This window comes from Callospermophilus lateralis, unplaced genomic scaffold (assembly GCF_048772815.1).
Source record: "Callospermophilus lateralis isolate mCalLat2 unplaced genomic scaffold, mCalLat2.hap1 Scaffold_193, whole genome shotgun sequence".
NCBI lineage: Eukaryota > Metazoa > Chordata > Mammalia > Rodentia > Sciuridae > Callospermophilus > Callospermophilus lateralis.
This window is the reverse complement of record NW_027512944.1, coordinates 1,866,186-1,893,875: the sequence shown is the minus strand read 5'-3', so window position 1 is coordinate 1,893,875 and position 27,690 is coordinate 1,866,186. Positions and strand designations below refer to the sequence as shown.

Genomic DNA, 27,690 nt, shown 5'->3' with positions numbered 1-27,690 from the left:
CCAGCTCCACCTCCCTTTTTTAAGACAGGGTTTCTGAGGCTGGCCTCACTTGTGATCCTTCTTCCTCAGCCTCCCGAGGAACTGGGATTACAGGCATACACTGTGTTCCACCTGAGCTGAACGCGGTCCCCTAGTCGGCCTGGGCCACTATAACAGAACACCACACCGGGGCGATTTATAAACAACACATTTATTTCCCACAGTTCTGGGAGCTGGAATTGGGAGGTGGGGGTGTCAGGATTGAGCTCCGATTGCTGGTTCATGGATGGCTGGTTTCTGGCTGTGTCCTACCTGCTGAGGGAGTGAGGGGTTCTCTGGCATCTCTGCTCTGAGGGCGATCAGGGGAGTCCCACCCTCAGGACATCCCAAGGGCTTCACCCCCTGGGGATGAGGAATCCACACAGGGAAGTGGGGGGTCACAAAGGTCTATTGCACATAGATTGATTTGTTCTCCACACAACATCCCAAGGCTGCTGAGGCCTATTGTATGGAGAGAATCCTGCTTCCGTGGAGGAGGCTCTGAACTGGAGGCCCTGCCTGGGCAGCTTCCCGGCCTTGGGGGGAAGAGGTTGTTGCTGGTCTCCCAAGCACAGCTCCAGCCCAGAAAGAAGGGCTGGAGATGCGTCTTGGCATCTCCTGCAGAGACCCCGACTGGGTCCTCCCGGGCCCTGCAGCCTGCACCAAGAGTGGGCCCTGCTCAGGAGCGACCCACCCAAGCTCCCGGGCTTCTGGGCGCTGCGATGGGCGGGGCCAGCGGGCGCCCCGGTCCCCTTCGCCAAGGAGACTCTGTTCTGTTCTTGGAGGGTGGCCGGTGCCTCCCTGTCTTCAGCGCTTTCCCCTCCCTCTCCGAGAGGCTCTGCCGGCTGGGTGTTGCCAAGGGACGCGCCCGAGCAGGGGGCTCAGTCGTCCTCGTCCTCGTCCTCGTCCTCCGCATCCTTGTTGGGGGCGCATCTCTGGAAGCACTGCACGACGGTGGCCAGGAAGAAGCTGGAGATGATGGCCGCGATGGAGACCGCCACGCCCGAGAAGATGATGATGAACAGGTCGGTGAGCGACAGGCTGAACTTGCACTCGCTGAAGCTGGCCTCCAACAGCTGCCTCAGCGCCACCCTGCGGTTCTCCAGGGGCAGCGAGCACTGGATTTCGTCCAGGCCTGTGGAGAGGCGGTGGCCAGAGGGTCAGCCTCAGCCCGGCCTAGCGGGAGTCCCACCCCACCCCAGACACGAGGGGACAGGAGCTGGCCCAAGCGGAACTGGGACTTCTCTAGACCTCAGAGTCACCGTCGTTGGGAGAATCAGGACACGGCTCTTCCTGGGCTCCTGGAGGGTTAGGGGCCGGTTGGGTTTGGAGTTAGGGTGGCATGGGGGGTGCTACACTCAACTTAGGGTTGGGGACCTCTCTAGACCCAGTCACAGCCAGCCATGGCGGGGAGCAGGAGGTGGCAGCAGGTGCAGGGACTAGCAGCAGGGCCCACGCGGTGGCAGGACCCTCCAGGCTGCAGGGCCATCGCCCCACTGGATACCAAGCTCCTCTCCACCGTCCTCAGGGCAGACAGGAAGAGAGGCTTGCCACTGTGTAAAGCCCACCACCCCGACACAGGAGAGGGGAGGAAGAGGGGGCAGCTGGAGGGGGCCTTCCCGTGGCATCTGGTACTTTTTTTTTTTTTGTACTGAAGACTGAACCCAAGGTTGTCATCCACTGATGGGGACCGCAAATCAAGTCAAGATGGCGGAGGAGTGGTTTGTGAGGCAACGCCATGGAGCCATTAAGATGGTGGAGATTCCTTAATGGCTGATTGCTGTATCTGGTTGATGCTAATTGAGTCAAGCTGGGTGTCATCAGTTAGGTATATATACCTCTGCTGTTCCGCAATAAAGTGGCTCCCGCTACCTTGGGTGCCCACTACCTTGAGTTCCCCCGCAATAAAGCAGTTCCCACTTCAACCTTCAAGTTGCTTGTCACCTCTGGGTTATTTTGCCCAGCCGGACTGCGGCAATCCACCACTGAGTTACAGGTTTCATAAGCTGCTGAGGCTGGCCTTGAACTTGGGATTCTCCTGCCTCAGCCTCTTCAGCGAATCACTGGGACAACAGGCATGTGCCACCATCCCCAGATGGAGTATTTGATACTTGGAACTTGGGTGAAGCTTCCATGTGCTGAAGAGTCACCAGAAGACTGTGCTTGGATGCAGGCTCCCCAGGGATCCATCCAGGAGGTCCTGGGGGGGGGGGGCGCCTACTCTGCATTTTTTTTTTTTAGTACTGGGCATTGAAACTAGAGGTGCTTAGTCTCAGAGGCACATCCCCAGCCCTTTCATTTACATTTTACTGAGAGACAGGTCCTTGCTAAATTACTGAGGCTGGCTTTGAACTCCCGGTCCTCCTGCCTCAGCCTTCTGAGCTGCTGGGATTTCAGGGAAGCACCACTGCTCCAGCCCACTCTGCATTTTCTAATAACTGGGGGATTCTGTTTTGGCTGGAGGCAACTTTGAGAAGCTTCACTATCCAAACACCCAAGGAGGAGTGGGAGGGGCCTGAGCCCACCCCTGATACGACCAGAGGAGGCCTCTTGCACTCTGCTTTCTGTATTGGGTTGACTGTAGGATTTCACTTGAGTGTTTGACCAATTTAAGAAGAAGCCTCAAACCCTCCAGTCTAGAAAAATGTTAAAGACAGAGCCCATGCTGAGTAAGGGCTTGCTAAAAATAACCACCACACCACCATCTGCACAAGGATCGCTCCATAGGACTCACCCAGGCTCTGTTCTGAGCACCTGACTTAGATGAACTCATTTAATCCTTACAACAACTCCGTAGAAAGGCCTCGATATCAGCCCCACTTTTCAGATAGGGAATGGGCTCAGACAGGTGAAGTCACTACTCAATGTTGGACAACTAGTAAATGGCTGAGCCCGGATTCAAACCCAAACAACCTGGCTTTGGAGCCACTATGCCTCCAAAAGGAAAAGGAGAGAAGCCGGGAAGAGAGGGCAGGGTGGGAACAAAAGACTCTGGCACTTCCTCCCCAGGGCTGCCATCAGGTAGCCACCTGGTCATAGGAGACGCAGTTTCCAGGGTAAACAGTCATAATATTTTTAGAGACACCTCTGATGACTCCCCTGCTTTGGTGAGTTATTTCTCTTGGGGTCCCCCCGTCTGCCATCAGTGGAGTAAGAGGTGGTCAGAGTGACAGGCAGGTGAAGTCTGTCCCTACCCTGGACTTAGATGAGCCTAATGGGTGACCTGCCCAAGGCACAGTCACCGATCCCCGTGACAGGTGGCTCTCTAAGCACTCATTTATTGATTCAACAAACACATGTTGAGGATTCTGCCTGTGCCAAGGAATTGATGACAAGCAAGGAAAATAAGGACCCTACCACCCAAGGGTGTAAGCTCTAACGGGAGAAGACAGATGCTCATTCAATCATTCAACCAAAAAAAATTTTGTGTAACTTACTTTGTGCTAGGTCCTGGGGCTGCAGCAGAGAACAAAACAAAACTTTGGCCTTCTTGTGCCTTATTTATTTATTTGTTTGTTTGTTTGTTTATAGATGGGGTCTTGCTGCATTGCCCAGCCTGACCTTGAACTTGCAAACCTTCAACCTCAGCATCCCAAGTAGCTGGGATTACAGGCCTGTGTCACCGCCTGCCTTCAACTTGCAATTTAGATTGCAAGGGAGTAGATCAAGAAATACATTAAACTGTTAGGATGCAACACCAAGGTGAAGCAGTCGAGGGTGAGTGGGAGAAAGGACTCTGTAGATGGGGAGGTCAGGAGGAACAGTCTAAAGGGTGAGGAGGAACCAGCCTGCAGATCATTCTAAGCAGAAAGCCTGGGACAGGGCTCAGCATCTGAGAAACACAGCATAGCCAGCAGAATGAGAAAGGAGAATTTAGTATGAGCTGAGCTGGGAAATGGACCTATATTGAGATGAAGTTTTTGACTGCCAAGGCCTCTGAGTGAATATTATGGACAGAGCCCCCAAACCTGTCCACCAAACCTCAGTGGACATGAACTAGAGATACAGGCTACAAAATGCTGAGCCACTAAAGGGCCACTTGTTACCAAGCACATTCTACCCATCCTGACTGACACATGCACAAAATGAACTATGTACCAACCCAAATGACTGCTGTGATTCTGCAGACCTCAGATATAAGAGAACATGTGATATTAGAATGCACAAAGAGCTCAGAGCTTGGTTCTGATCTGGAAGAGGAAGGATAAACAAATAGAGCGGTTGTAACAGTTTCATTATGCTTACTACCTGCAGATATGGTTCTATGTATAGGGGACAGGGTGGGGACATAGCTCACAGATAGAATGCTTGCCTAGGATTCATGAGGCCTTGAATTAATACATAGTTCATACTATGCATGCATCAGTCAGGATGGGTAGAATGTGCTTGGTAACAAGTAACCCTTAGTGGCTCAGCACTTCACCAGTCTCTATTTCTGGTTCAGGTCCTATGAAGTTTGCTTGTGGAGATGGGGGGGCTCTGTTCATCAAACCCAGGACTGCCAAAACATGGAAAAAGAAAAAATCTCAACCTAGATGCTACGTATCTATTAACTCGATTCTGACAGTAATGCACGAGGCCCATTTATGAGAAAACTGAAGGACCGTATGCTGTCAGGGCTTTCTTTGGCAACAGGGCTTCATAGTGGAAGTGGCAAAGTGAGGATCTGGGCCTGGCACTCGGCTCTGGAGGCCCACGCTTACCCTTGGAGTGTAAGGTCCACTTCTGCAGTGGAAGTAGCCAGAGAGATGTGAGGACATCATCCTGACATTAACCCACCTGCCTTCCTCACTACCTCCCAACTCTCGGGGAGAACTTCTCTAGCTGTTTTTCAGAGCTTTCCAGTTTCACAGAGCTGACCCTCATCCTGTTCCCAGCATACCTGAAAGTCAAGATGATACCTTCCCACCTTGCTCATCACCAGCTTAAACCCTGCAGAGAGCTGCCCTTTTAATTGCCTGGAACCCCCGTGACCACCTTGGGATTCTTCTTGGTGTGTCGTTCCTCCTCTAGCTCAGAAGCACAAGATGAAGGGTGCGTGTCTGTCCTTGTCCATTTCTTGTATGATCCACAGCCCACCCACCAATGCTGCCCTCTCGCCATGGGAACTGTTGCCTAGCAACCTGACTGCAGTCTCTCCTCCCTGAATCAGTGCCTGCTTTATAGACCCAAGGATTAGGTGGACCAGACCTCTGTGGGCTTCCCTGGCTTATACCTGACTACCCTTTTGAGTGTTTCTTTTTTTTTTCTTTTTCTTTCTCTTTTCCTCTTCCTTTTTTTTTTTTTTTTTTTGAACCCAGGAACACTTTACCACTGGGTTCAATACCTTAGTACCCAAAATTAAAAATTTTAAAAAGGCCTGGGGATGTAACTCAGTGGTATTGGACCCAAAGGTGCTTTGCCGTGTCAAGCCTCTTTCTTTTCCTTAAAGCAGCCAAACTTATCCAGGCACAGCCGAGCGCGCCTGTCATCACAGCAACTCGGGAGACTAAGGCAGGAGGATCACAAATTCAAGGTCAGCCCCAGCAGCTTAGGGAGGCCCTCAGTAACTTAGTGAGAACCCGTCTCACAATAAAACATAAAAAGGGCTGGGGATGTGGCCCCCGGTAGAGACCCCCTGGGTTCCATCCCCAGTACCAAAAGGAAAAAGCAGGAAAAAGAAAAAGAAACCCAACGTAAGCCTACTTCAGAGCATTTTAAGTGTTTCTGAATCACACAGAGGAGCCCTGAGGCAGTGTGTTGGGGGTCCCTTGAAGACACTGGTCTCCTCAGTGGAATCCAGTCGCCTCCCTCCTAACAGCCCCACCCCCAGTCAGAGGTGCCAGGAGGTCAGATGCGAGGTACAGCAGTGGGAGGCGTTAGGCCCCGGCAAGTGTGGGGGAGCGGGAGATCCCTTGCAGCCCTCCTGCTCATAACTGGTCATGATGTAGCGGGGGGATCTTCCTGGAAATCCTCCTCCTCCGTGAGCAGCCTCAAATCCCGGGGCACCCACTCTTGGGCTCCGACTTAAGCTGGCCTTGGACTCCTGGAGTCCCCTCTGATTTCCACAGTGTTCCCTGGGGCTTGAGATCCGTCTCCGCATTTTTACAAAGCGACGGTTTTCGAAATGTCACCTCACATTCTCTGTGGCTGGGAGAAAAGGGCCTGTTCAGAAAATGCCACGCAAGCCCCCACACCCCACCAATGGGGACCAGCCGGCCGGGCCGGTGCCCTGTGTGGCTATCGTGATAAGATGCACCGACTTAATGGCTTTCTGTGGCTCACAAAGGGCAGAGAAACAAGATGAGCTGGACAAAGAGAGTCGCCCAGGAGATGACCCAGCAGAGTGGGGGCAGGGGCGGCCCCTAGAGCCATCTGCAAAGGCGCCCAGACTGACTGCAGAACTCTGGAGCTGGGGTCTCTGACGCTGGGGTGTCCTCCTGCTCTCCTGCAGGATCTTGGGTTGCTCGACCCCCCACTGCTAACCTTGGGGGCAGGAGGCATCTTGGTCTGGGGGTGCTGTCCCATGCACTGCAGGAAGCTTAGCAGCATCCCTGCCCCTTACCCCCCAGATGCCACAGCAGCCCCACCCAGAGTGCCAGAGTCCCTTGATGGGGGCAGACAAAGCTCCCTGCTTGAAACTGACCGCTCCGCTAAGCAGGTGGCTCTGAGGGACTGAAGGCTTATGTACAGGGGGAAAGGAACTTTCCCGCTCTCTCTGACTCTGCACCGTTACAAAAGGCTTCTGTGACCTGGGACACTCGGGGGCTTCTCCCGGCCAGCAGGCTGTGATTCTGCAGTGGACATCAGCTTGCCTGTCCTCAAACCCAGTTCAGTTCTGACGCTACCTTCCTGGAGGTGGCAGCAGGTCCCAGGGTTGAGGCTTGGTGCCCAGGTCGGCCCTGACTCCGGTGCCATCTCAAGGCCAGGTTGCTCTCCTGAGTGCTGCCGACAGACCGGCTGGGAACGGGGGCTCCTGGAACCCCCTCCTCCGGTGGACTAATTTGCTTGAGAACCCAGGAAATGGATTTACCTGTTCACTCTAAAGGGTTTGACGAAGGATGCAGATGCAGAGATGCGGGGAGGGAGGCGGGGGCACCCTCTCCAGAGCCCTCACCTGTTCTGTTACCTGAACCCTGACCTTTGGGGCTTTGTGGCGGCTTCATCTCAGAGGAGGCCGGATGGATTAAAGCTTTGGCCACTGGCGATCAACTTGAACTTCAGCCCCTCTCCCCTCCCCAGGGGCTGGGGGATGGGACTCAAAGTCCCAACCCTCTACTTTTCCCAGGGACCAGTCCCCATCCTGCAGCTACCATTAGCATCGAAAAAGAATCTCTGGCTTCAGAGATGCTACAGATTTTAGGGGTTGTGTGCCAGGAAATGAGGAGTAAGATAAAAAATGTATTTCACAATGTCACACTTTGTGTCCCCCCAAGACCCATAGGTGGAAGCCCTGACCCCCAAAGTGATGGTGTTGGGGGACTGGCCTTTGGGAAGTGCCTAGGGTTACATGAGGCAGGAGGGGGGGACCCCATGATGAGATTAGAGCCCCCATAAGGACAGGCACAGAGCTGTCCCTCTGTCTCCTCCTCTGTCTTTCTGTGTGTCTGTCTGTCTGTCTCTCTGCCATGTGAGGACACACTGAGAAAACAATCTTCCGCAAACCAGGAAGAGAGCTTTCCCCAGGGCATCGCTTTGCCGGCATCCTGATCTCGGGTTGCAGCTTCCAGAAACGTGGGACGAGCCACGTTTCTGCCATGGTAAGACCCGGGTCTGTGGCCGGCTGCTCGTGGCCACTGAGTAGATGTGGGTTATTGGGCACCTCCCTGCCTTCCTGCATCACACACACAGGTGCATTTTCCCTTTGGGCGCCATGAAGGAGAGAGAGAGAGAGAGAGAAGGAGAGGTAAGAGCAGGAGGGAGGGAGGGAGACAGGAAGCACAGTCACCCTGGTCTCCAACAGCAAAGGTGGCAGGACACCAGCAGACACACTCCCAGATAGAAGAGGAGGGTGGCAAGGAAGAGGAGAAGCTGGGAGGATCTGGGAGGAGAGGTGGGAGGCCTGGAGGCCCTGAGGCTGTCCACATGGGGTGTGGGAGTCCCTGGAGTGTCCCTGCTTGACTTTCCTTGCCCTTCCCCAAGCCACCTCTTCAGCTGACTGAAGTACACATAGATCAAAATATCACATTGTTTCCTAGAAATAGACACTGTTATTTGTTGATAAAACAAAGATATCTGGAAAACAAAACAACACAACAAAGAACAGGCCATAGACACATCCTCCTTCCTGCCCCTCTCCCCACGTTTTGTAAATAACCTTCTTGGTGCACAGCCAGGTTGGGTGGGTTCCTCATGATCTATGGCTGCTTTTCACTGCCAACAGTTGAGTGGAATAGCTGTGACAAGGCACATACCCTAAGTATTGACTACCTGGTCCTTTGCAGAGAAAGTGTGAACTCCTGTTTAGCGCTCAGCTCAGAGGACACCCCCTCTGGGAGGCCTGTTCAGGTGGCTCCCAGGCTCCCCCTTCCCTTGACAGACCTCCTCCAAGTCTGACCCCCTCCCCCGGGAGGCCTGGGTCTCCCAGCAGTCAGGGTACGCTGCAGGAAGGAGAAAATCCAGATCAAGTCAAGCAGCCCAGGTGACAGGATCCTGGGCAGCTGTCCCGCTGGGAGCTGGAGGTGGGCCGGAGTGTGAGTGAGGCCTGGTGGGTCAGCAGCACAGCCTGCCCGTGGCTGGCCCCTGGCTAGCTGCCAACCCTGCAGTTGGTTGGTAGAAAACTCTTTCAGACCTGGGATTGAGACCCACTGATGGGCTCTTAGTGGAAAGCCATTGGGAACCACCATTTTTTAATGATTTCTGGCTTCTTCATGGAAGCTCATCCCAGGTGCACTCCTCCTAATTATTACAGCTAATTTTTGAGGGAAAAAATAAGAGCAATTGATAACAGTCTCCTCCCGGAATCTAAGAACTGAAAAATGAATGAATGAAGGAGAAGCTGGGATTCAGGAAAAGGGGGGGTGAGCTGCCGGACCCTCTCCTGGGGAGGACTGTAAGAGCCTCCAGCTGCCTTCCAGCCTCTGTCTTGGAGACTGCCCCAATTTCCCCTGGGAAATGGATCTTTTACAGAGAAACCTACATCCTTGTCACCCTCTGTTCAACACCCCACCCCCTGGGGCTCCCCATCTCTCCTCTCAAAATGAAATCCACAATCCCCACCTCCATCCCCAAACCCCTCCATGTCACCTGGTTTGCTGTTCCTCAAACTCCACAATCAGAGGACTGCCTCGAGGCCTTTGTACCTGCTCCCTCACCTGACACATTATTTTATTGTATTGTATTTTACGTATCAGGGATCCCCACCACAGAGCTATATCCTCAGCCCTTTTTGTTTTTTAGTTGCCCATGCTGGCCTCAAACTTGTGATCCTCCTGCCTCAACCTCCCGAGTTGCTGGGATTACTGGGTGCACCCCAGTTTCTTCAGGTTTCTGTTCATATGTCACCTTATGGAATAGGCCTCCTCTCCCCCATCTAAAGCAGCCAGTCTCCTGACCTCTCCTTGTTCTCCATCCCCACCCCCAACCTGGCTTTGTTTTCCACGCCACCCGTGCCACCCACATCCCTGCATGTGTTTAGGTCTCACCTCCCTGCGCGTCCCACTCAAATGTCACCTCACCCCCCTGCTGCATTCCGGGACTCAGAGCTCCCAAACAGTATTTGTGAATGAACCTACAAATAAAGACAGGCTCAGAGCACGTGACTCCCCAGGCCACCTTCCCTGCAGACGGGTCCCCTCCGTTGAGGACAGAAGCTCTTCCCCAGCTTGATCAGCAGCGGGAGGAGGACGCTGGGTGGGCGTCTCCCCAGCCTTTCCCTCCTGGGAGGTGGGAACTCTCCTTGCTCTTTGGAGGCAGGTGGATGGGAACAAAGCACCTGACCCTCCTGCAGCCTCCGCATGTCCCCTCCTCTCTGAGCTGCCTTTGTCCCTGTAATTTGCAAAATAAACTCTGCAGCTGGCACTCTAGGGACCCTGGGTCACAGATTAAGGGATGGAACAGGTGTGTTCCTTACTTAAAGTTGTCCACTTGGAATAATGGCCGGTAGCCTCTCTCCCCTGCTTGCTCAAGTTATTCTGGGAGGCAGGGCCCAGAGGGCACTGGATTGCAGCAGGATGGGCAGCACCCTCACCTGGCAGAGCTGGTTTGGACCATGCTGCCCCCGGTGGTGGCCCCGGCTCACAGCACCCGGAGCACTAACGGGTTATTCTGAGGGTTCTGTTTGATTTTTAGCTAACAAATTGTCACAAGCCGGTGGCTTAAGGCCTCTGTAGGCCAGAGTCCTGAAATCGGAATGGAGCTGTCAGCAGAGCTAGATCCTGTGACAGTCGGGGCGGAGGGAGCTTCTCGCCTCCTCCACCCTCCGGTGCCCCAGACGGTCCTTGGCTCGTGGCCTCAGCCCGCCTCTGTCGCCGCTCCGCTCTGCAGGGCCTTCTGCTCTGACTCTCTTTCAAATCTCCCCCAGCCTTCCTCTGAGAGGCCACCTGTCGCTGGACTTCGGCAGCCCTTCCCTGAGCCCGGGATGAGCTCCTCTCCAGATTCTTCACTTTAATTACGTCTGCAAAGACTTCCCAAATAAGGTCACCTTCGCGGGTGTCTCGGGTGCCAGAAGTTAAAACCCGAGTGAATCTTTCTGGGGGACACCCAATTCACCCCGCTACAAGGGACATCTATGTGATAGTCCCCCCCCCCGACCCTTTGGCTTCTCACCCTCCATCTCTCCTCACTGGGAGGTGTCCCTTGGGGACAGTCCCCTCTCCCCATCGAGCATGTCTTGAGGCAACCTTCATACAGCACACAGCCCTTTCCTGGCTGCGGCCAGCCGGGGACCTGCATCTCTTGTGTCAGGACAGAATCGCGGTGCGCTGGACGCAGCCCTGGCGGGGCCCATTCAGCCGCACCTCAGAGAGCTCCCCAGTGGGGGTCTGTTTCCTGGATCCCCTGAGCCACCTGGTTCTGTTCTGTGCCTGCGTCTCCAGCCTCATCTGTTCTGCAAATTGCCTGACGTCCTCCGGCTTCCTGTGGCCCGAGCTGCTGCCTAGACTTCAGAGGAGTTCCAGGACAAGCTGGACCCCTGTCCTGTCACTCTCTGTCCCTCTGCCCCAAATCACCTAACGCTGCCCAGCCGTCCTAGCCCCGTGCATAGTGGCTTGAGGGTCCTGGGAGGCAGTGGGAATGAGGCAGCTCGGCCCGCCTCCCCTCCTGGGCGACAGCCCCATGGCAGGCCCCCCTGGTGGGCTCAGCTCCCCACCTTGGCCTTCACATGGGTCCCCCTCCAGCCCACGTCCACCAGAGCTACAGTGGGCTCCGTCTGGCCCAGGCCCAGGTGGGACAGGCCCACGGCTCCCTCCCTTTAGAACCACCCAGCTTCTCCATCAGGGCACACTCAGGGGAGACGGGGCCTCACCCCTGTGAGGGTCCTGCCTGTCGCCCCCTGGCCCCCCGCCAGGCTCGCTCCCCTTGACTGATGACTTGTCCCCGCAGCTGACACCTGAGCTGAGAGGCTGACGAACTGCCACCCTCCATAAATAGATGGTGACACAGCAGATGGTAGATTGAGATTAATCTCTTGCGCCCCGACCGGCCCCTCGCCAACGAGCAGCCTGTGGCCAGGGAGATCTCGGGGCCTTTCCCTGAGCTGCACTCCTGGGACAGTCCCACCCTGAGCAACAGCAGCCCCCGGTCAGCACTGGTGTCCTTAAACATGTGTGGCAAAGGCTGTCCCCACTCCGAGAAAGCAGAAAGGGGATAAAAGAAGCCCATGAACACATGGTTAACAAGCTGCTCTGTGCCCTTCTAGGTTTGTTTCTGAGCGTACGTCTCCAAAAATCTGCAAAGAGAAAGAGCCTCCGCCACTGTGCTGGACCACACGGAGAGCACCTTGCCATGCAACCAAAGACCACTTTTTTTTTGGAACCAGGGATTGAACCCAGCGGGGGCTTAACCTCTGAGTCCTATCCCCAGAACCTTTTATGTCTTATTTTGAGACAGGGTCTTACTAAGTTGCTGAGGCTGGCCTTGAACTTGCAATCCTCCTGCCTCAGCCTCCTGAGTCACTGGGATTACAGGTGTGTGCCACTGTCCACAGCTTCATTGGCTATTTCTGTGAACTGCCTGCCCGAGACCTGTGCTGTGACCTTGGCAAGTCTTCCCCAGGTGTGAGAAGGGCCTGGTGGCAGGAGGGCTTGGGCAGGGAGTGTGTTGACCCAGGCCCTTCCTCCACTGCCCACTCCCAGGGATGGTGGGCTCATCCTGGAGGAAGGACGGACCCAGAAGCTTCTCCTGGGACCCTTGGACACTAGCCCCTGCTCTTGGCAGGAGTTTACACCTCCCAATCACTTGCATCTTCTGCCTGCTGCTCACTTGGCCAAAGTGACGCAGCCTGTGCAGGTGAAACCCCCTCCCCACCCCCCCTGCCTGCCTTTCTGTTTTTGGTTTTGTTTGTTTTTGTTTTTACAGAGAGGCCCAGAGCAGTCAGGGAATTTGTCCAAGGTCACCTGCCATCTGGACCAGAGCACAGATTCCCTGTTTCATGTTCTTTCCAGGCACCAGCTTCTAAATCCAGTCTGAGCACCTGGAGAAGGTGTGTGTGCTGTGGCTGCAGCAGCAACTGCTTCGTGATACAGAGGAATCCTGCACAAGGAGACTCCTGCTCCTGCTCCGGGGCGGGGGTGCCAGGGAACGCTGCCTCTAATTTCCCATAGTGCTGACCTTTGTTCTCCACCGTCACTTTCATTAAATATCCGCCGCCTCACGGGAGGAAAATTCCCAATCACCCTCCCCGTCTCGGCTGGCAGACACTTGGGCTGATTAAGTAATAAGCTGATTTCATGAAGAGGAGGCCATCTCCGCAGCATCAGGTCAAGGGCCCGCCCCGCTCGCCCTGCTCTGCAGACAGAGGGGCTGTGGCAGCCTGGGCCCTGCCCAGGGTATTCGGACCCGCCCTGCAGCCTGGCCCCCACCCTGACCTCAGTCCTACCCCGAGCCCGGGAGACTCCATGTGGGTCATGTGGGTGTCCTGGTGTGTCTCCGCCCCGGCAGGGTCTGAGCCGGGACTGTCACGAGGGCTAAAGTGGGATTCTCTGGAGGTTCCGCCATTGCCACCAAGATCACCGTCACAGCCACCGTCCTGACCCTCACTGCCACCACCACCATGCTATCCACCTCCCCAGATCCACCGCCACCACTAGGTGGTCTCTGTCACGCTACCACCACCTGGTCCACTGTAAGTCCAGGCCGCACCTGACCCCTCGTCCTGACCACTGCCAACCTCCCTGCGTGGGGGGCTGGGCTGAGTAGGGTGCCAACCTGTGCCGACTGACTATGGGGACCCGGTAGCAGGGAACCTTCTGGCAAGGCTGGTGTGGGGAACTCTGAGAGGCTTGGGAGTCTGGTGGCTCCCGGGGTCCTGGTGGCTATCAGAGGGCTCAGACACAGCTCCGCCCTTTCAACCACCGAATGTCCCCAGCTTGTCCCCAGAGGAGGGCTTGCTGGTACGCTGGAGAGGAGACAGGCCGGGTACCTGGGGGGGAGGGGGTGTGTGTGACTGCGGCCCCCTCCCCTGATGCTGTCCCAGATCGGGACTGTGACAGATCCCTCCCAGTCACCGGCTCCCTCAGGACCCTCGACGACCACGTGGAGCAGTGGTTCTGAACTGCAGTGACTGTGCCCCTCAGGGACTCTGTTAATGTCTAGTGACACTTTGGGTGGATGCTGCTAGAATCCAGGGGACAGAAGCCGGGGATGTGGGTGACAGCACAGATGCGCAGGGAGCCCCAGGAGGAGGAACCGGCTGAGTGCAGCCTGCCGGGAAGGAGACCCAGCCAGGCTCTTTCTTGTCTTTTCTTTCTTTTTCCCCTTGAACCAGCGGCTCCCTGGGTCACCCAGGCTGGCCTTGAACTCCTGGGCTCAAATGATCCTCCTGCCTCAGCCTCCCAAGCTGCTGGCATTCCTGTCATGTACCACTGTGCGCGTTCCATCCCCCAGACTCAAGCTCTGTCCCCCTTAAACAACCAGGCCTCCTCCCCTCCCCTAAGCCCTGCAGCCACCAGTCTACTTTCTATTTCTGTGAATGGGACCACTTTAGGGACTTCATAAAGGTGGAGCCCTACACAACTTGTCCTTCTGTGACTGGCTTACTACACTCAGCCAATGTCCTGAGGATCCATCCACATCAGAGCATGTGGCAGGATCTCCTTCCTCTTTAGGGCTAGGTAATATTCCATTCCAAGTACAGACCCGGTCTCAGGGGGTACTAGGGATTGAACCCAGAGGCTTAACCACTGAGCCACATCCAAAGCCCTTTTAAAAAAATTAAATTTATTCTTATTAGCTATACATAAACCAGCCCCTTTTATTTATTTATTTATTTTAATTTTGAGACAGGGTCTCACTAAGCTGCTTAGGGTCACTGAGTTGCTGAGGCTGGCTTTGAACTTGCAAACCTCCTGCCTCAGCCTCCTGAGTTGCTAGGATTATAGGCATGTGTCACTGTGCCCAGTAGTCTAGTCTTTTTAATTTTTTTTTTTAATTTTGAGACAGGGTCTTGCTAAGTTGTTTAGGGCCTTGCTAAGTTGCTGAAGCTGGCTTTGAACTTGTGATCCTCCTGCTTCAGCCTCCGGAGTTGCTGGGATTACAAGTATAAGGGATAGTGTCCAGTGTTATATTATTTTTTAATGAAAAAAACTTGTTCTGAAAGCCCTGTGATGATCCAGCAACCCATGCACTCTCCCCAGCACACGCAGGACGTGTGTGGCTGTGTGTGCCCCTGACGTTCTAGACCCAGGAGACCTCAAGATGTGGACAAGCCGATGCACAGCAGATCCACCCTCATCATAAAAGATGGCACGCGGGGCGGGCAGACGCTCAGGGCGGTAGCTCAGGGTAGCTCAAAGCAGAGTAACTTGCTTTGAGCAAGTTACTTAGTCTCTGAACCATGGCTTCCTCAGCCTAACAGGGTCGAGGCCCTGGGTTCCACATCCAGCACCAAAAAGCAAAAAAAAAAGACACTCAGCGCTGCCACCTCCCTCTCCCACCCCCTCCCCTATCCCCCGGAGGCTCCCCCAGTGCCCTCCTCCTGCCCCCAGCACTCCAGGGCCACCTTCCCGTGAGCATGCCCGTCCCCCTGGGCCCTCAGTTCCCGTGTCCTGAGCAGCTCGGGGACAGCTCGGAGCAACCCCTTCTTCCGGGCAAGACCAAGGGGCAGGTCTGGGCGGGTCCTGGAGGTAGGACCCCGTGGCCACTGGTTCCAGAGCTGAGGTGCTGTGGGGGAGGTGATGGCAGGGGACCCTGGGAGGCTGTGCGGGGAGGGGACCCAAGCCTTGCTGTCCCCTCTGGGTTCACAGGTGGGAAAACAGAAGGGAGGCGACTTCCCTCAGCAGACAGAACCCAGCCCCCAAGATGCCCACAGCCCACTCCTGGGACCTGCGAATGTGTCACTATTAGGATCTCGAGAAGGAGACCATCCTGGGTCACCGGGGGGGGGGGGGGGCTGATTGTCACAGGGTCCCTAGGACAGGGTGCCAGGCAGTCAGAGTCAGCAAAGGAGAGGTCATAGGAATGTGGCTGCAGGACAGGGACGGCCTCTAGAGGCCAGGAAAGGTGAACAGACACAGAGGGTTTGATTTGAGCCTGACAGACCTGCGTGGCCGTCCAGGTCCCAGTCCTGCAAGGCCACTGAGTAGTCATTTTAACCCCCTCTGTTCATGGTGACTTGTTCCAGCAGCCAAAGGACTTCACACAGAGAGCCGGTGGCAGAGCTGTACCCTGGAGCCAGGTATCCACTCTCAGTTCCCTTCACCTTTGGGGCCGCCACATTGAGACACTGGCTCACAGTGAGCGGCTGGTCCCCTGAGTGGCTGTGGAGGTGTGGACTGATTGACTGCCATGGTAATGACAGAGAGGCACTCAACACATGCCTCCTGTGTGACAGACACCATGCCAGGCACTTTCCAGGGATTCTCTCTTTGACCCTCACAATACACATATTATCATCCATGTTTTATTCATGAGAAAGCTGATGCACAGAGAAGTTAAGCAGTCTACCCAGGCTCACACAGCCAGCAACTAAAGAAGCTGGATTGAAACTGTGATGAACCTGAATCCCAAACTGGTGCTCTCAGCCACTGTGCTATGACCCCTTTAATGGCCACCGTGCAAGATGAGGGGACTAATGTTCACCTGGAAATTGCAGGGGGGTGGGGAGGGGTGGCTAGGATCTGGTCTTGGCTTTTCCCTAGTCTGCTTTGTGGCTTTGGGCAAGTAACTTAGTCTCTGAACCATGGTTTCCTACCTAAAAATGAAGCAGGGTAGATGAGATAATCCTACAGTCTTAGCTTTTCTGAATCTTCTGGAATGTTTGCTCCAAGAGGGCAGAGCCGTGGTCAGATTCACCACAGTGTCCTGAGCACCTGGCGCTGGGTTTGCTTTGGGGGGTGGAGTGGCGGTTAGTCTGCTCAGTTTCCGCTACTGCGTTCAGGTCACCTTTGGCTGATAACCCCCAGGGCCGGGTTCCCATGCAGAGACTCAATGGCCAAGCCTGGCTCAGAGCCTAAAGCCGGTGCTATGGACCCTAGGGGTGGGCTTGCCACTAAGAGACTCTAGTTCCTGAAATGAGACTTGACAGGCTGCAGAATGGTTGTGACAAAGGCCCTGGAGCCTCCCTGCTCCACAGAACTCGGGCCTCTCTGGAGCAAGGCACAAGCAGGACAAATATCCATGAATGAATGAAGGAGCCTGGTGGCACTGGCCGTGGGACAGCCCTGGTATGTCTGGAAGCCCGGGTCCCATGGGCCCACAGGGAGGTCTACTGGGGGTCAGTGTCCTGGCCCCGGGGCAGCTGGACGTGAACTGGATGTCCATGGTCCACATTTAGAAACCCATTCTGGTGGCCGGCAGGTGACCTGGTTTCCCACAGGGGCTGGGTGTGAGTAAGAGAGACCTGAGCTGGACAAAGGCAGGTGGCTTCATTTCTTCTCAGCTGCAGGGCTTAAGGGCTTCATGGTGAGGGAAGGAAAGCGGGAGGGGAGCCCTTGTCCTGGGCATCAGGCAGGTCCAGCCCCCCGAGCCTCTGCAGGCCCTGCCCCTTCAGCCAGCAGAACCAGGATAGAACCACGGGACCCCAGAACGTCAGAACCAGGACTGGAGCCTCCTGGGGAACCTCCCCCATAGGCACTCTGTAGCTACACTGAACCGTGGTCACCAGGCCCCTGTGGGAACACCTCCAGTGTTGGTCACCTCCCTTAGCAACCCCGTTACAGAGTCCTGACAGCCTGCAGGTCCCAACCACCAGTGAGTCTTCTGAGGCCACTCACAAGTCTCCTGTGTTCAGTGACCGCCCTTCAGACAGCTGGAGACAGGGACCACACTCTTCCAAGCCCCTATTTTTGACAACTAAACACCAATTTCCAGAAAGACCTAAAATGTTTACTCTCCAATGCAAAGAGTAGCTGCTGCCTCCTACCAGCCACGGAGCTCAGGTGCCTACTCACAAGCTGTGACTCAAAGGGGCCTCAACCTTCTTCCCAGACGTCCCGCACCCATGTCCGCGATTCTACGCAGACTCGTGCCCTGGAGGTCAGGAGACCAGGGCTGCGTACAGACCTACCAATGCCCTGGGATTTGGGCATCAGTGCCTTTTAAATTCCCATGTCTGGGTGCCCACGGGGAGGAGTGTCACCTGCTTGTACACCACACCACCCAGCAGCTCTGAGCTGCCCGCAGAGGAGCTCCCCGGCATTCCACCTCTCCCTGCTCCACGCTGGTCATGGGACGAAGGTCAAGGGCAGGGAGTCTGGACGCTGAGAGAGCTAGGAGCCTCTTAGACTAAGAGGCAGTTCTGAGGGACCAATCGGATTCAAAGAGTTCAAAATCATGATCCTGCATCTAACTAAAGGGACCCTGGGCCCAGGAGTGTCAGAGAACTTATCTGTCCATTCACTGGAAGCCCAGCTGTGGCCCGGACACCTGGGGAGTGGCCTGCTCAGACTCCCTTCTCAGCGCCACTCCCTACACCCCATCCCGTACCCACTGACTGAAAAGCTCCTGGTGACCATCATGGACAAGGTCACCCCATCCATTCCCCTAGCAGGATGGACCAGGAGAGGGACGGCTCCAAGAGGGGGCCAGATGGAGCCTCCCAGAGGCCCCAGGGGAACCTCTCGCCCAGCCTCAGCTCCCCGTGTGAGTGGAGCAGGGTGGCAGCGACGGAAGGTACAGTTTTTGCCAAGGGGACAGGAAAGCAGAGAAAGCTCATGGGTGGATGGAGAGAAGACCATAAGACTGGACAGCAGAGGGGGACCCCAGCCTCAGTCCCAGGACTCCCTGGGCACCGCTGTTCAGGACCAAGGTTCCTGGTGGCACGTCTGCAGTCTACAAACGTCCTTCCATCTGCTCGCACCCCTGAGGTTGGTTCCCGTTTCTGTTTGACAAGCAAAGGTGTCTGACTCAGCGGGGCTCACCGGCTATTGATCCATGCCCTGGGTGTCCTGTGCCCCCTCCAGCCACGGCCACTGCCAGAGACAGCACCACACATCCCCAGCTGCCACCTTCATTGGTCAGCAAGTGCTGGCAGTGGGACAGGGGCAACTGGCCCGTCTGTCTTTCACTTGGAGGCTCGAGGCTCAGGGAGGCCACAGGATGTGACCAGGGTCACAGACCCGGGAAAGAAGCCAGGGGAGCTGCTTCCCCAGCTCCTACCCTTGCTGAAGGAGGTCTGGACATGCTCTGCTGGCCAGAATTGTGCCAGCCTGTGCCAGGAAGGCCCCCAGGACCGTGCAGCCACCTCTCCTCATCCCACCGTCCACCATCTACCCAGGCCGGGCTCACAGGCTCCTCGTCTCTTGGAGCCTCCCTTTCCATAGATCGTGCCAACCTCAGCGTCATGATGAATGCACCAAGGACGGATGACGGAGGGATGGCGGGTGGTGAGGGATGGCCTCTGGGGGGGGGGTGAAGCCAGCTACAGACCTGGTGATGGGACAACCTGGGGCTGCATGTCACCAGGCAGAGGGGGAAGGAGCCCAGAGGCTGGGGCTTGGCTTGCTCCAGGGACAGAGGAGGGCTCTGGTGGCAGGAGGGAGGAGGAGTGCGTTTGTTCTGAAACACAGGGAGCCAGACACGGCCTGCCGGTCAAGCAGAGGACCTAGAGGCAGAACAGGACCCAGGATCACACGGGAGGGACTCCTGGCCCAGCCTGGAGCCCAGAGAGGGGGAGGTAAGAGGATCAGAAGAGCGTGAGCCAAGGGAGGGGAGGGGATCAGGAGCGGGGGGGGGGGCACAGCCGTCAGCAGCCCCAGGGCCGAGAGCAGCACAGGAGGCTGCGTCTCTTGCTGATGCACGGAACCTTCACTACCCCCAGCCTACACAGCGTGGAGTCCCCACACATCCTGAGGGCCACTGCTCCCCTGAAGGCTGAAAAGACACGCCAGCCGCCTCATCTCCCAGAACACTCTGGAGACCACAAGACGGGGGGACAGCAGTGACCAGATGGCCACGTGGCTGGGAGGCCTAGACCCTCTGGGATCTGAGTCCACTGGCAAAATCCCCCACGGGGTGTCCCTGGGGCTGTCCATGTACTGTCCCATGCTGTTCAACAACAAGATGTCCCTCGGAGTTAAGTGACAGAGTGACATGACAGAGGCAACCTTTTTAGAAACATCTGGTCTTTGGGAGCAGAGTAGCGGGACTCACAGGCCATCTCCAGAGAGCACCGGGCAGGCTCACAGGGGTCACCTCAGGTCGTGTCTGCAGGTGGCTTTCCACCGGAACTCAGACACAGTGCCCGTAAAAGCTGATGCCAATCCCTGGACACCAATAGAGGCAAGAAAGGTGACACTCCGGTGACTCACCTCTCGGAGACAATTTGAAAACGCGGCAGCCTGTGACACCACAGGACATGTACAAACAGGTGACAGGCAAGGGAGAGGCCACTGGCAAGAGCAACTGAGACCTCAACCAACCCTGCGCGGGAACACGGTTCCTTAGGGATATAAACACACACAGAGCGTTGCTGGGCACTGTGGTGCACACCTGTCACCCCAGCGACTCAGGAGGCTGAGGCAGGAGGATTGAAAGTTCAAGGCCAGCCTCAGCAACTCAGCGAGACCCTAAGCAACTCGGTGAGACCCTGTCTCGAAATAAAACATAAAAAGGGCTGAGCATGTGCCTCAGTGGTAAAGCACTTCTGGGTTCTGTCCCTGGTACCAAATAATAATAATAATAATAATAAAATTAAAAAATAAACATATGCAGTGTCCACGGGGACCAAACAATAATGCAGGTTAAAGTGACCAGGAGAATTCTTTCTGCTGCTATCCAATGGGGGGACTTTTTTTAAAAATTATTTTGTTGTTGTTGTTGATGGACCTTTGTTTTATTTATTTATTTACATACAGTGCTGAGAATCGAACCCAGTGCCTCACACGTGCTAAGCAAGTACCCTACCACTGAGCCCCAGCCCCAGCCCCAGCCCCAGCCCATGGGGGAACATTTAGAGCAATAACAGGTCAAGCCATTTGGGCTCCAGACCTCAGTTCTGGGCTCCACTTACTGTAAGTCACTGCAGCTGCTGCAGATACTTGTGTTCCAGGAGCCACGGGTGTGGACGCAGACAGCTCGAGGGAGCTGGGGGAGGTGAGGGTCTCTTCCTCTAGTGTTTTCTAAGGAGTTCTCCCTGGGGTCATTCTTCGGCCTTTTCTGCTCTCCTTGCTCCTCCTGTCCTGGGCCTGGGAACTCTGAGCACTGGACCCTCTTTTTCCAGAGCTAGCATTTGAACCCAGGACCTCACGCATTGCTAGGCAAGTGCCCCACCATTGAGCAACACCCCTAGTCCTTTAAAATCGTATTTTGAGAGAGAGTCTTACTAAGTTACCCAGATTGGCCGTGAACTTGCGATTCTCCTGCCTTAGTATCTCTCAGTAGCTGTGATGTGACAGGTGCACTCACCACTCTCTGCCCTCTGAACCTCAGTGTCCAATGCAAACATTCCTCAAAAGGACTGCTAAGGACCAGCCTCCTGAGACCTAGACTCTCTGCTAATGGTCTCTCCAAGCAAAAATGTATCTATGGCTTTAAAAAGGCCTGAATCATCACCCTCTGTTTCCATCCAAAGAAACAGTTGAAAGTTATTTACATGCATTAGGACCCCCAGCTCTGCGCTGTTTACATACAAAAATACATGGGAACAACCTGCCTGGCTAACCACAGCGGCAGGTCTGGTGTCTCTGTGAAACAACCTTGCCTCCGGACTCTTGGGGTTGATTTTCAGAGCTGTGGATGGAGCCCAGTGGTAGAGTGCCTGCCTGGGGCGCATGGGGACCTGGGTTCAATCCCCAGCACCAAAAATAAATAAACAAACAAACAAATCCAAAGAACTATAACGAGAGTTCTCTCATTTCAACTCAATAAGAGAAAAAAGTATGAACATGTGCAGTCTAATATCAATTGGCTTAAAAATACCTATGAGCATAAGAAGAAAACTGTAGAACTTGAGTAGTGATGGGATTCTGAGTTTTCATTTTTTTTTGTTTTTATTTTCTTCATGATATTTCCTTACAATTCCCCAGTTTAATTACAGGAGCCAGTTATTTTCATAATCTGAAAGCGAAAATTGCTTTTATTTCTTAGAAGAAGAAATAGAGTCGCCTTGGGGGTTACTAAGGAGAAAGTACCGGTGTGACCTTCAGGAGAAGGCAGGCTTTGTCTACTTGGCTGAGAAACAGTTCCTTTTGTCAGTGACAAGAAATCCCCACCCATGTGACAGCTCCCGCCCTGGGAAGCAGGTGCTAGGAGATGGGGGTGGGTCCCCCAGCCAGCCCCAAGTCAGGCCAGGTAAGCAGGTGGGGCTAGTGACATTGTGACTGTAAGCAGGTGGGGCTAGTGACATTGTGCCTCTAGGCGTGTCCTGCCTGAAATGACTGCCCAAAGGGAATGTCTAGTGTGGCCCCAGCCCCTGAATGACCTGAGGCTGAGGGTGGATCTTTGTGAGGAGGCTGTCCCCACTGGTCAGGGCCAGCAGAGACAGAACATGTCATGTGGCCCTGTTAGTTCTGCCCAGGTCCCCCTCCCAAGCCTGCACTGCACCTCCATGTGTCAAGGTCACAGGGTGAAAGACCCTTCACATCTCTTCCCTGGTGCCATGGGCTGTGACCCACCAGCCACCAAGGGCTGGGAAGGGCACCTGGGTGAATCCAGTCCCCCTCTCTCAGGCCTGGAGTGGGCATGTCCCCTACTTCACCCACTTTCAAAGCCAAAGCACATGGAGCCCCACGCCCACCAGCTACCACTTCTCAAACCTAGGGGCCTTTTCCCCCTGTGGCTCCAGGACCAAGGCTGGGGACAGCGTAGGGAAAGTCCCTCCATCTCTGGACAGTCAGCTCAGAGTCCCAGCTGGTCTAGAAGCTACGCCTGCTTCCCCACGACAAGAGAACACAGCCTTCTGAATTTCAGCAGAGGGGTCTTCAGAGGGCCCCTGGCCTTCCCAGGCCCCAACTCCCCAGTGGACCAGGATAATATCCCTTTCAAACTACATACTGTTCGATTTGGAAGGCACCTTCCAATCCTCCTATTACTCATTTGATTGCAAAAGAAAAATCTGAGGTTCAGAGACAGCTGGCAACTTACACAAAGTCACACAGCTAGTGGAGTACAGAGCCAGAGACCCAGCAAATAGCCCTTCCCACTGCGAGAGCAGATCTCAAGCTTGTGTGCACCTAGGAAACGCGGGCGGTGGGGGCGTGTTCACCTGCAGGTCTCCAGCCTCGGCCCGGGAATCTGCATTTTAACAAGCGCTCAGGGGGTTCTCACCCAGGTGGACGCTCTGAGAACCACCCTGGAGCGCCAGATCTTTGTGTCTTTGCCGCCTTCCCACTTGCTGGGCTGCCGTGACACACACCAGTGACAAGAGTGTCATCCCTGCTCCTCCTGGTCTCCTCCAGAACTCCCCACCCTTCCCTCTGTCCCCTGGCAGGTCACCCAAGTGATTTCCAAGGACTCCTGCCTCCAGGTCTGGAGCCCTTTCTGCTTAAAGGGAGATCATCACTGTCCCCTTGGGGACCACTGCCCCCCAACGGCTTGGGACCCCTTTACCTCACCGGAGAACCATCAGACCAGGCATAGAGCTGGGGCTGGAAAGAGGAGGCAGCCCACTGTCACTCCAGGGAGCTGAGGACAGGGGAGCGAATGCGCTGGGGGTGGTCTCACTCTCCCTTCCCACATCTGTGAGAAAGGCCAGGCCCGGGGCTGGACACCCTGGAGTCTAAGCCAATCTCAGCCCCTAACCGCGGGGCCTTGTGAGGCCACTTCACCTTATTGGGTGAACTGTGGACAAAGCAACCTGCCAGGGAGGGCTGCTGTGGTCACCGAGGCAGCATTTGTACCTGCCATGTGACTGCCACCCAGGGGCAGAGCTGTTCAGTAAAGTGAAGGACGCCCCCTTTAATGTCGAGTTCCAGAAAAACAACAGATAATTTTTTGTATCCGTCTGCCCCAAATTTTGCACGGGACACATTTATATTGAAATATCGCTTGTTGCTTATCTGGAATTCAACATCCATCGGGCGTCCTGGGTTTTTGTTTCACGGCTGTGTTGGGGTTTGCTAACTGGCACTTGGGCACACGGGCCTCGCTGAGCCTCTTCCCTCCAGGAGGGCAGTTCCTTCCCACACCTCGGACTCTGACTGTCCTGCCTGCCGCAGCCTGGGCAGAGGGGACCAGAGGGTCTTGCCAAGCCCTTCCCTTCCTCCCAGGTTTGCTCTGTGGCCAAATACTCCCCCTCAGTGCTGTGGCCACAAGGGGAGGCTTACCTGGCAGAAGAACACATTTTTGCGACTGTCAGAGCTAGTCAAGGTCACCGGGAGAAAGCGCTGGCTCCCTCCTGCTTCTCTGGGGGAGGAGGGTGCAGGGGAGGCGAGAGGACAGGATCCTCTTTGCTCTTTCTTTGAAATCCCTCCCCTGGAAGATGCAGAGCATAGAAAGGCCTGGAGCTTGTCCCCGGTGAAGGCTGATTTTCTTTGGCTGAAAGTGGGTGGTCAGCGTGGCAGGGCTGGGAGCCAGAAGGACACTGGCGGGGAGAACCTGTGCATCCCCCGGCTCTGTGAGATCTTGGGTAAGTCACACACACCACTTTGCAGGGCCTCCCCGTTACAGCAGACAGCACAGGCGGCACCAGCTGCTGTTGCAAGCACTTCATACATAAATAACACCCTCCCAACCTTCCCAGCAGCCCCGTGAAGAGCGACCCTATCATCCCCATTTCATAGATGAGAAATTTTTTATGGCCTGAGAGCACGAAAAGGCCATGCATCTGGTAAGAAGAATGGTGTGCAGATCAGTGCCAGAGGCAGGGATCCCACCTTCGACCTTGGCCTCTGGGAAAAGTGCAGGCTGGGCAGGGGCTGCGGGGATAGAGGGCACCATCATGCAGTTGTCCAGAGGTAAGTTCTAGCATTCCACAGCACAGAGGGTGGCCAGAGTTTGCAACCACCTACTGTATATTTTATTAAGTAATTCACTTTTTTATACCTTTATTTTATGTATTTATTTTTATGTGGTACTGAGGATCGAACCCAGGGCCTTGCACATGCTAGGGGAGCGCTCTACCACTAAGCTACATCCCCAGCCCCTACTATATATTTCATAAAGAACTAGCAGAGAGGAATTCAAAGTTTCCCAGAACAAGAAATGATAAGTGCTCAAGATGGAAAGGCTAATCATCCTGATAGGACCACTATGCCTTGTGTATCACGTTATCACAGGGTACCCACAGATACACACAACTATCATGAGTTGATACAAATGTTTTTAAAGTGTTTAAGAAGCAGTGTACCTGCAGGAAGGAAGGAGTGACGGGCCCCCTCGGGGCCACCACTGGGTGCTGGGCACTGCTGAGCCCTTGCTCAGCTGGTCTGTTCAGACCTCACAACAGGCAGGAGGAGAATGACGTCACTACATTCTGAATTAAGAGGGAGGAAAACTGAGGCTGAGAGAGGTCGGGGGCTCACCCAGGATTATACCTCTGAGTCCAGACCTGAACTCGGGTCTCTCCCTTTAAGGCCTGTGCCAGTTCCTCCACCACCCACCCTGCCTCTGGTTTTCAGGGTCAGAACACTGCTCTGGCTACACAATGAGGGCAGGGAGACCCACAGCCACTCTTGCCGCTGTATCCTGGAGGTGCCCTCACGTGGCCTCTATCCGTCCTGATTGAATGAGACCAGTCCTCCCCCAGCCTGCCCTGTCCAGAGCCTCTCCTTCCTTCTCCCCAGCCCCATGTAGCCCCTGGTGTCTGTTTTATGCCCTGAATGACAGACGCTGGGGGAGGGCCTGTTCCCATTGCCATCACTCCACCTTCTCCCAAACTACCTGGTTTGGATGCTGCCAGCCACTAAGTCAGATGGACCACACAGTGTCACCCACAAGCAAGGTGAGACCCAAACAAGCTAGGGACTACCACGACTAGCCCAGGTTTTAAGCCAGGACTCGAACCCATGACTTCAGACTCGAATCCAGGGCTCTGTGGAGATCTCAGAGGTCAGCTAGCTACTCTAGAGATGAGGAGACTGATGCCCAGAAAGAGTAAGTGGACTGTTCAAGGACCTGGCCGCCCTCAGCAGAACTGACCCTGACACCTCTGCCCCAGTGCTCGCCCTGCTCTGGAAGAGTGGGAGCCTGTTCTACCAAGCAGACCAGCAGTGGAGCAGACGAGGCCAGCCCACCAAACGGAAGGGCCAGGGCAATCAGCACCACGGTGTGCCCCCATCCCAGCGAGCCCCGCCACCCACTCCTGTCACCAGCACAGCCTTCTGGTGGATCAGGGGAGCGAGACAGGAGGACAGGACAAGTTTAAAGCTGGGGACTCTGTACCTCACAGACTAGATCTTTTCATGATCTGTGTACGTGGTAGAGCCAGCCCAGAGTGAAATGCCAGCTGGGAGGCCTCTATCTACTAGGGAATGGCCACCCCAATACCCAGGTGTGGCAATGGCAGCGCAGAACAAACAGGTGAACCCAGGAACTTTGCATGCAGGTGAGCAGCGTCTCTGAGTTCTCAGTACATGGAATAAAAGGTATACTGCAGCCAAGTCTGCACCTATGTCACCTTTTAAAACATGTGCCTTATGGTGCTGGTCCCAAGACCTCTAAAGCCTTGGAGGCAAGGTGAGAGGCGGGATCTGGCTCAGAGGTCACTGTGGGCACGATGCTCACAAGCTGGAATCCATCCAGCGTGAGGACGTCTGCCCGGGTGGAGGCTGGTGTCCCTCCTCAGCGCTGCACTAGCGTCCCTCCTCTGACCTTCCCAAAGCCCCTAAACTCTGGGCACCCTGTATTCCTGGTATGTACATCCAAGTGGGTATGTACATACAGGTCGGCCCTGGAAGAGTCACCAGGAGAGCAGGGGATCCAACAAGCTCTGACATTTTTGTTCGGCTTTTGCACATCTGGGCTGAAAAAACCACAAACCCATAAATCATTACAGCATGACTGGCTGAGCTGCCTGTATTCCTCCCCAGGAGTACTCCTCTCCCCTTTTGGACAGAGCAGCAAATTGGAGCTGGGAAGCAGAGACACCCGCTTGGGCTCCAAGGATGCTGAGCAGCCTTTAGAACTGGTGGCTCTTCTCCAAGGTGCTGGGAATGTGCTGTTTCCCACAGATGGAGAGCTTTCCACTTAGGAAGGACCCACAAACAACTGGAACCCAGCTGTCCTGGGCCTGGTGAGTTGATCTGGCCAAGAGGGGCACAGACCTGGCAGGAGAATTGGCGGGTCCCAAACTTGGGAAAGTGAGTTGATGAAGAAAAGAAAAACAAGCACCTGGGTCAAGAAGCTCCAGCCCCCTCCTGTGTGTGCCTCTCCTCTTTCCCAGTAGAGATCAGACCCACTCTCCCTCGTCCCTTGCTGATGAGCCCCCAGACTCCTCTTCCGGGCTCAGCCCCCGAGGCAGGCAGGAATCCCGGCTGCGGTGGCCTCCTACTGCTCTGGCTCCCTCCCGCCCAACCTGCCCAGCTCACCTTTGGGCAACTTGGACGTGTTCTCCTGGATCCAGGAAAAGAGATGGGCAAAGTCACAGTCGCAGAGCCAGGGGTTCCAGTCCAGGCGCAGGGTCTGCAGCGCCGGCAGCGCGTCCAGAACCGCCACGTTGAGGCGGCGAAGATTGTTGTCGTTGAGCTCCAGCACCTGCAGCGACTCCAGGGTCTCGAAGGCGGCCTCGTGCAAGCCGGCCAGGTTGTTGTTGGCCAGGCTCAGCTTGACCAGCCTCCCGGCCAAGCGGAAGGCGCCGGCGCCCAGCTGGGTCAGGTTGTTGTAGCTGAGGTCCAGGAACGCGAGCTTGGCGGAGCCGCTGAACGTGCCCTCCTCCAGCGAGCGCAGCGAGTTGTTCCTGAAGTCCAGGTAGACCAGGTCGCCATAGAAGTTGAAGAAGTCCTCGGGGATCTGCTGGATGCGGTTGCCGGCCACCAGCAGCTTGCGCACGTCCAGGGGAAAGGGGTCGGGCACGCTGGGCAGCCCGCGATCGCGGAAGTCCACCGTGTGCGGGTCGGTGCAGGCGCAGCCCGCGGGGCACGCGTGCCTGGGCCTGAGCAGCAGCAGGAGGCTGCAGAGTCCGAGCGCCGCGGTGGGGCGGAGGGGGGCGGCGGGGGGGCTCAT

The 27,690-nt window shown here is 55.5% G+C and overlaps 1 protein-coding gene across 1 annotated transcript; it reads right to left on the bottom strand.

The window, feature by feature from the left end:
* Positions 1-899: 899 nt before the first annotated feature.
* Positions 900-27,690, bottom strand: LOC143390222 (leucine-rich repeat-containing protein 38). The gene is made up of 2 exons (XM_076842736.1): positions 27,057-27,690; positions 900-1,153 (listed from the first exon to the last, which is right to left on the bottom strand). Exons 1-2 carry the CDS (start codon positions 27,688-27,690, stop codon positions 900-902), a joined length of 888 nt encoding a protein of 295 aa, XP_076698851.1.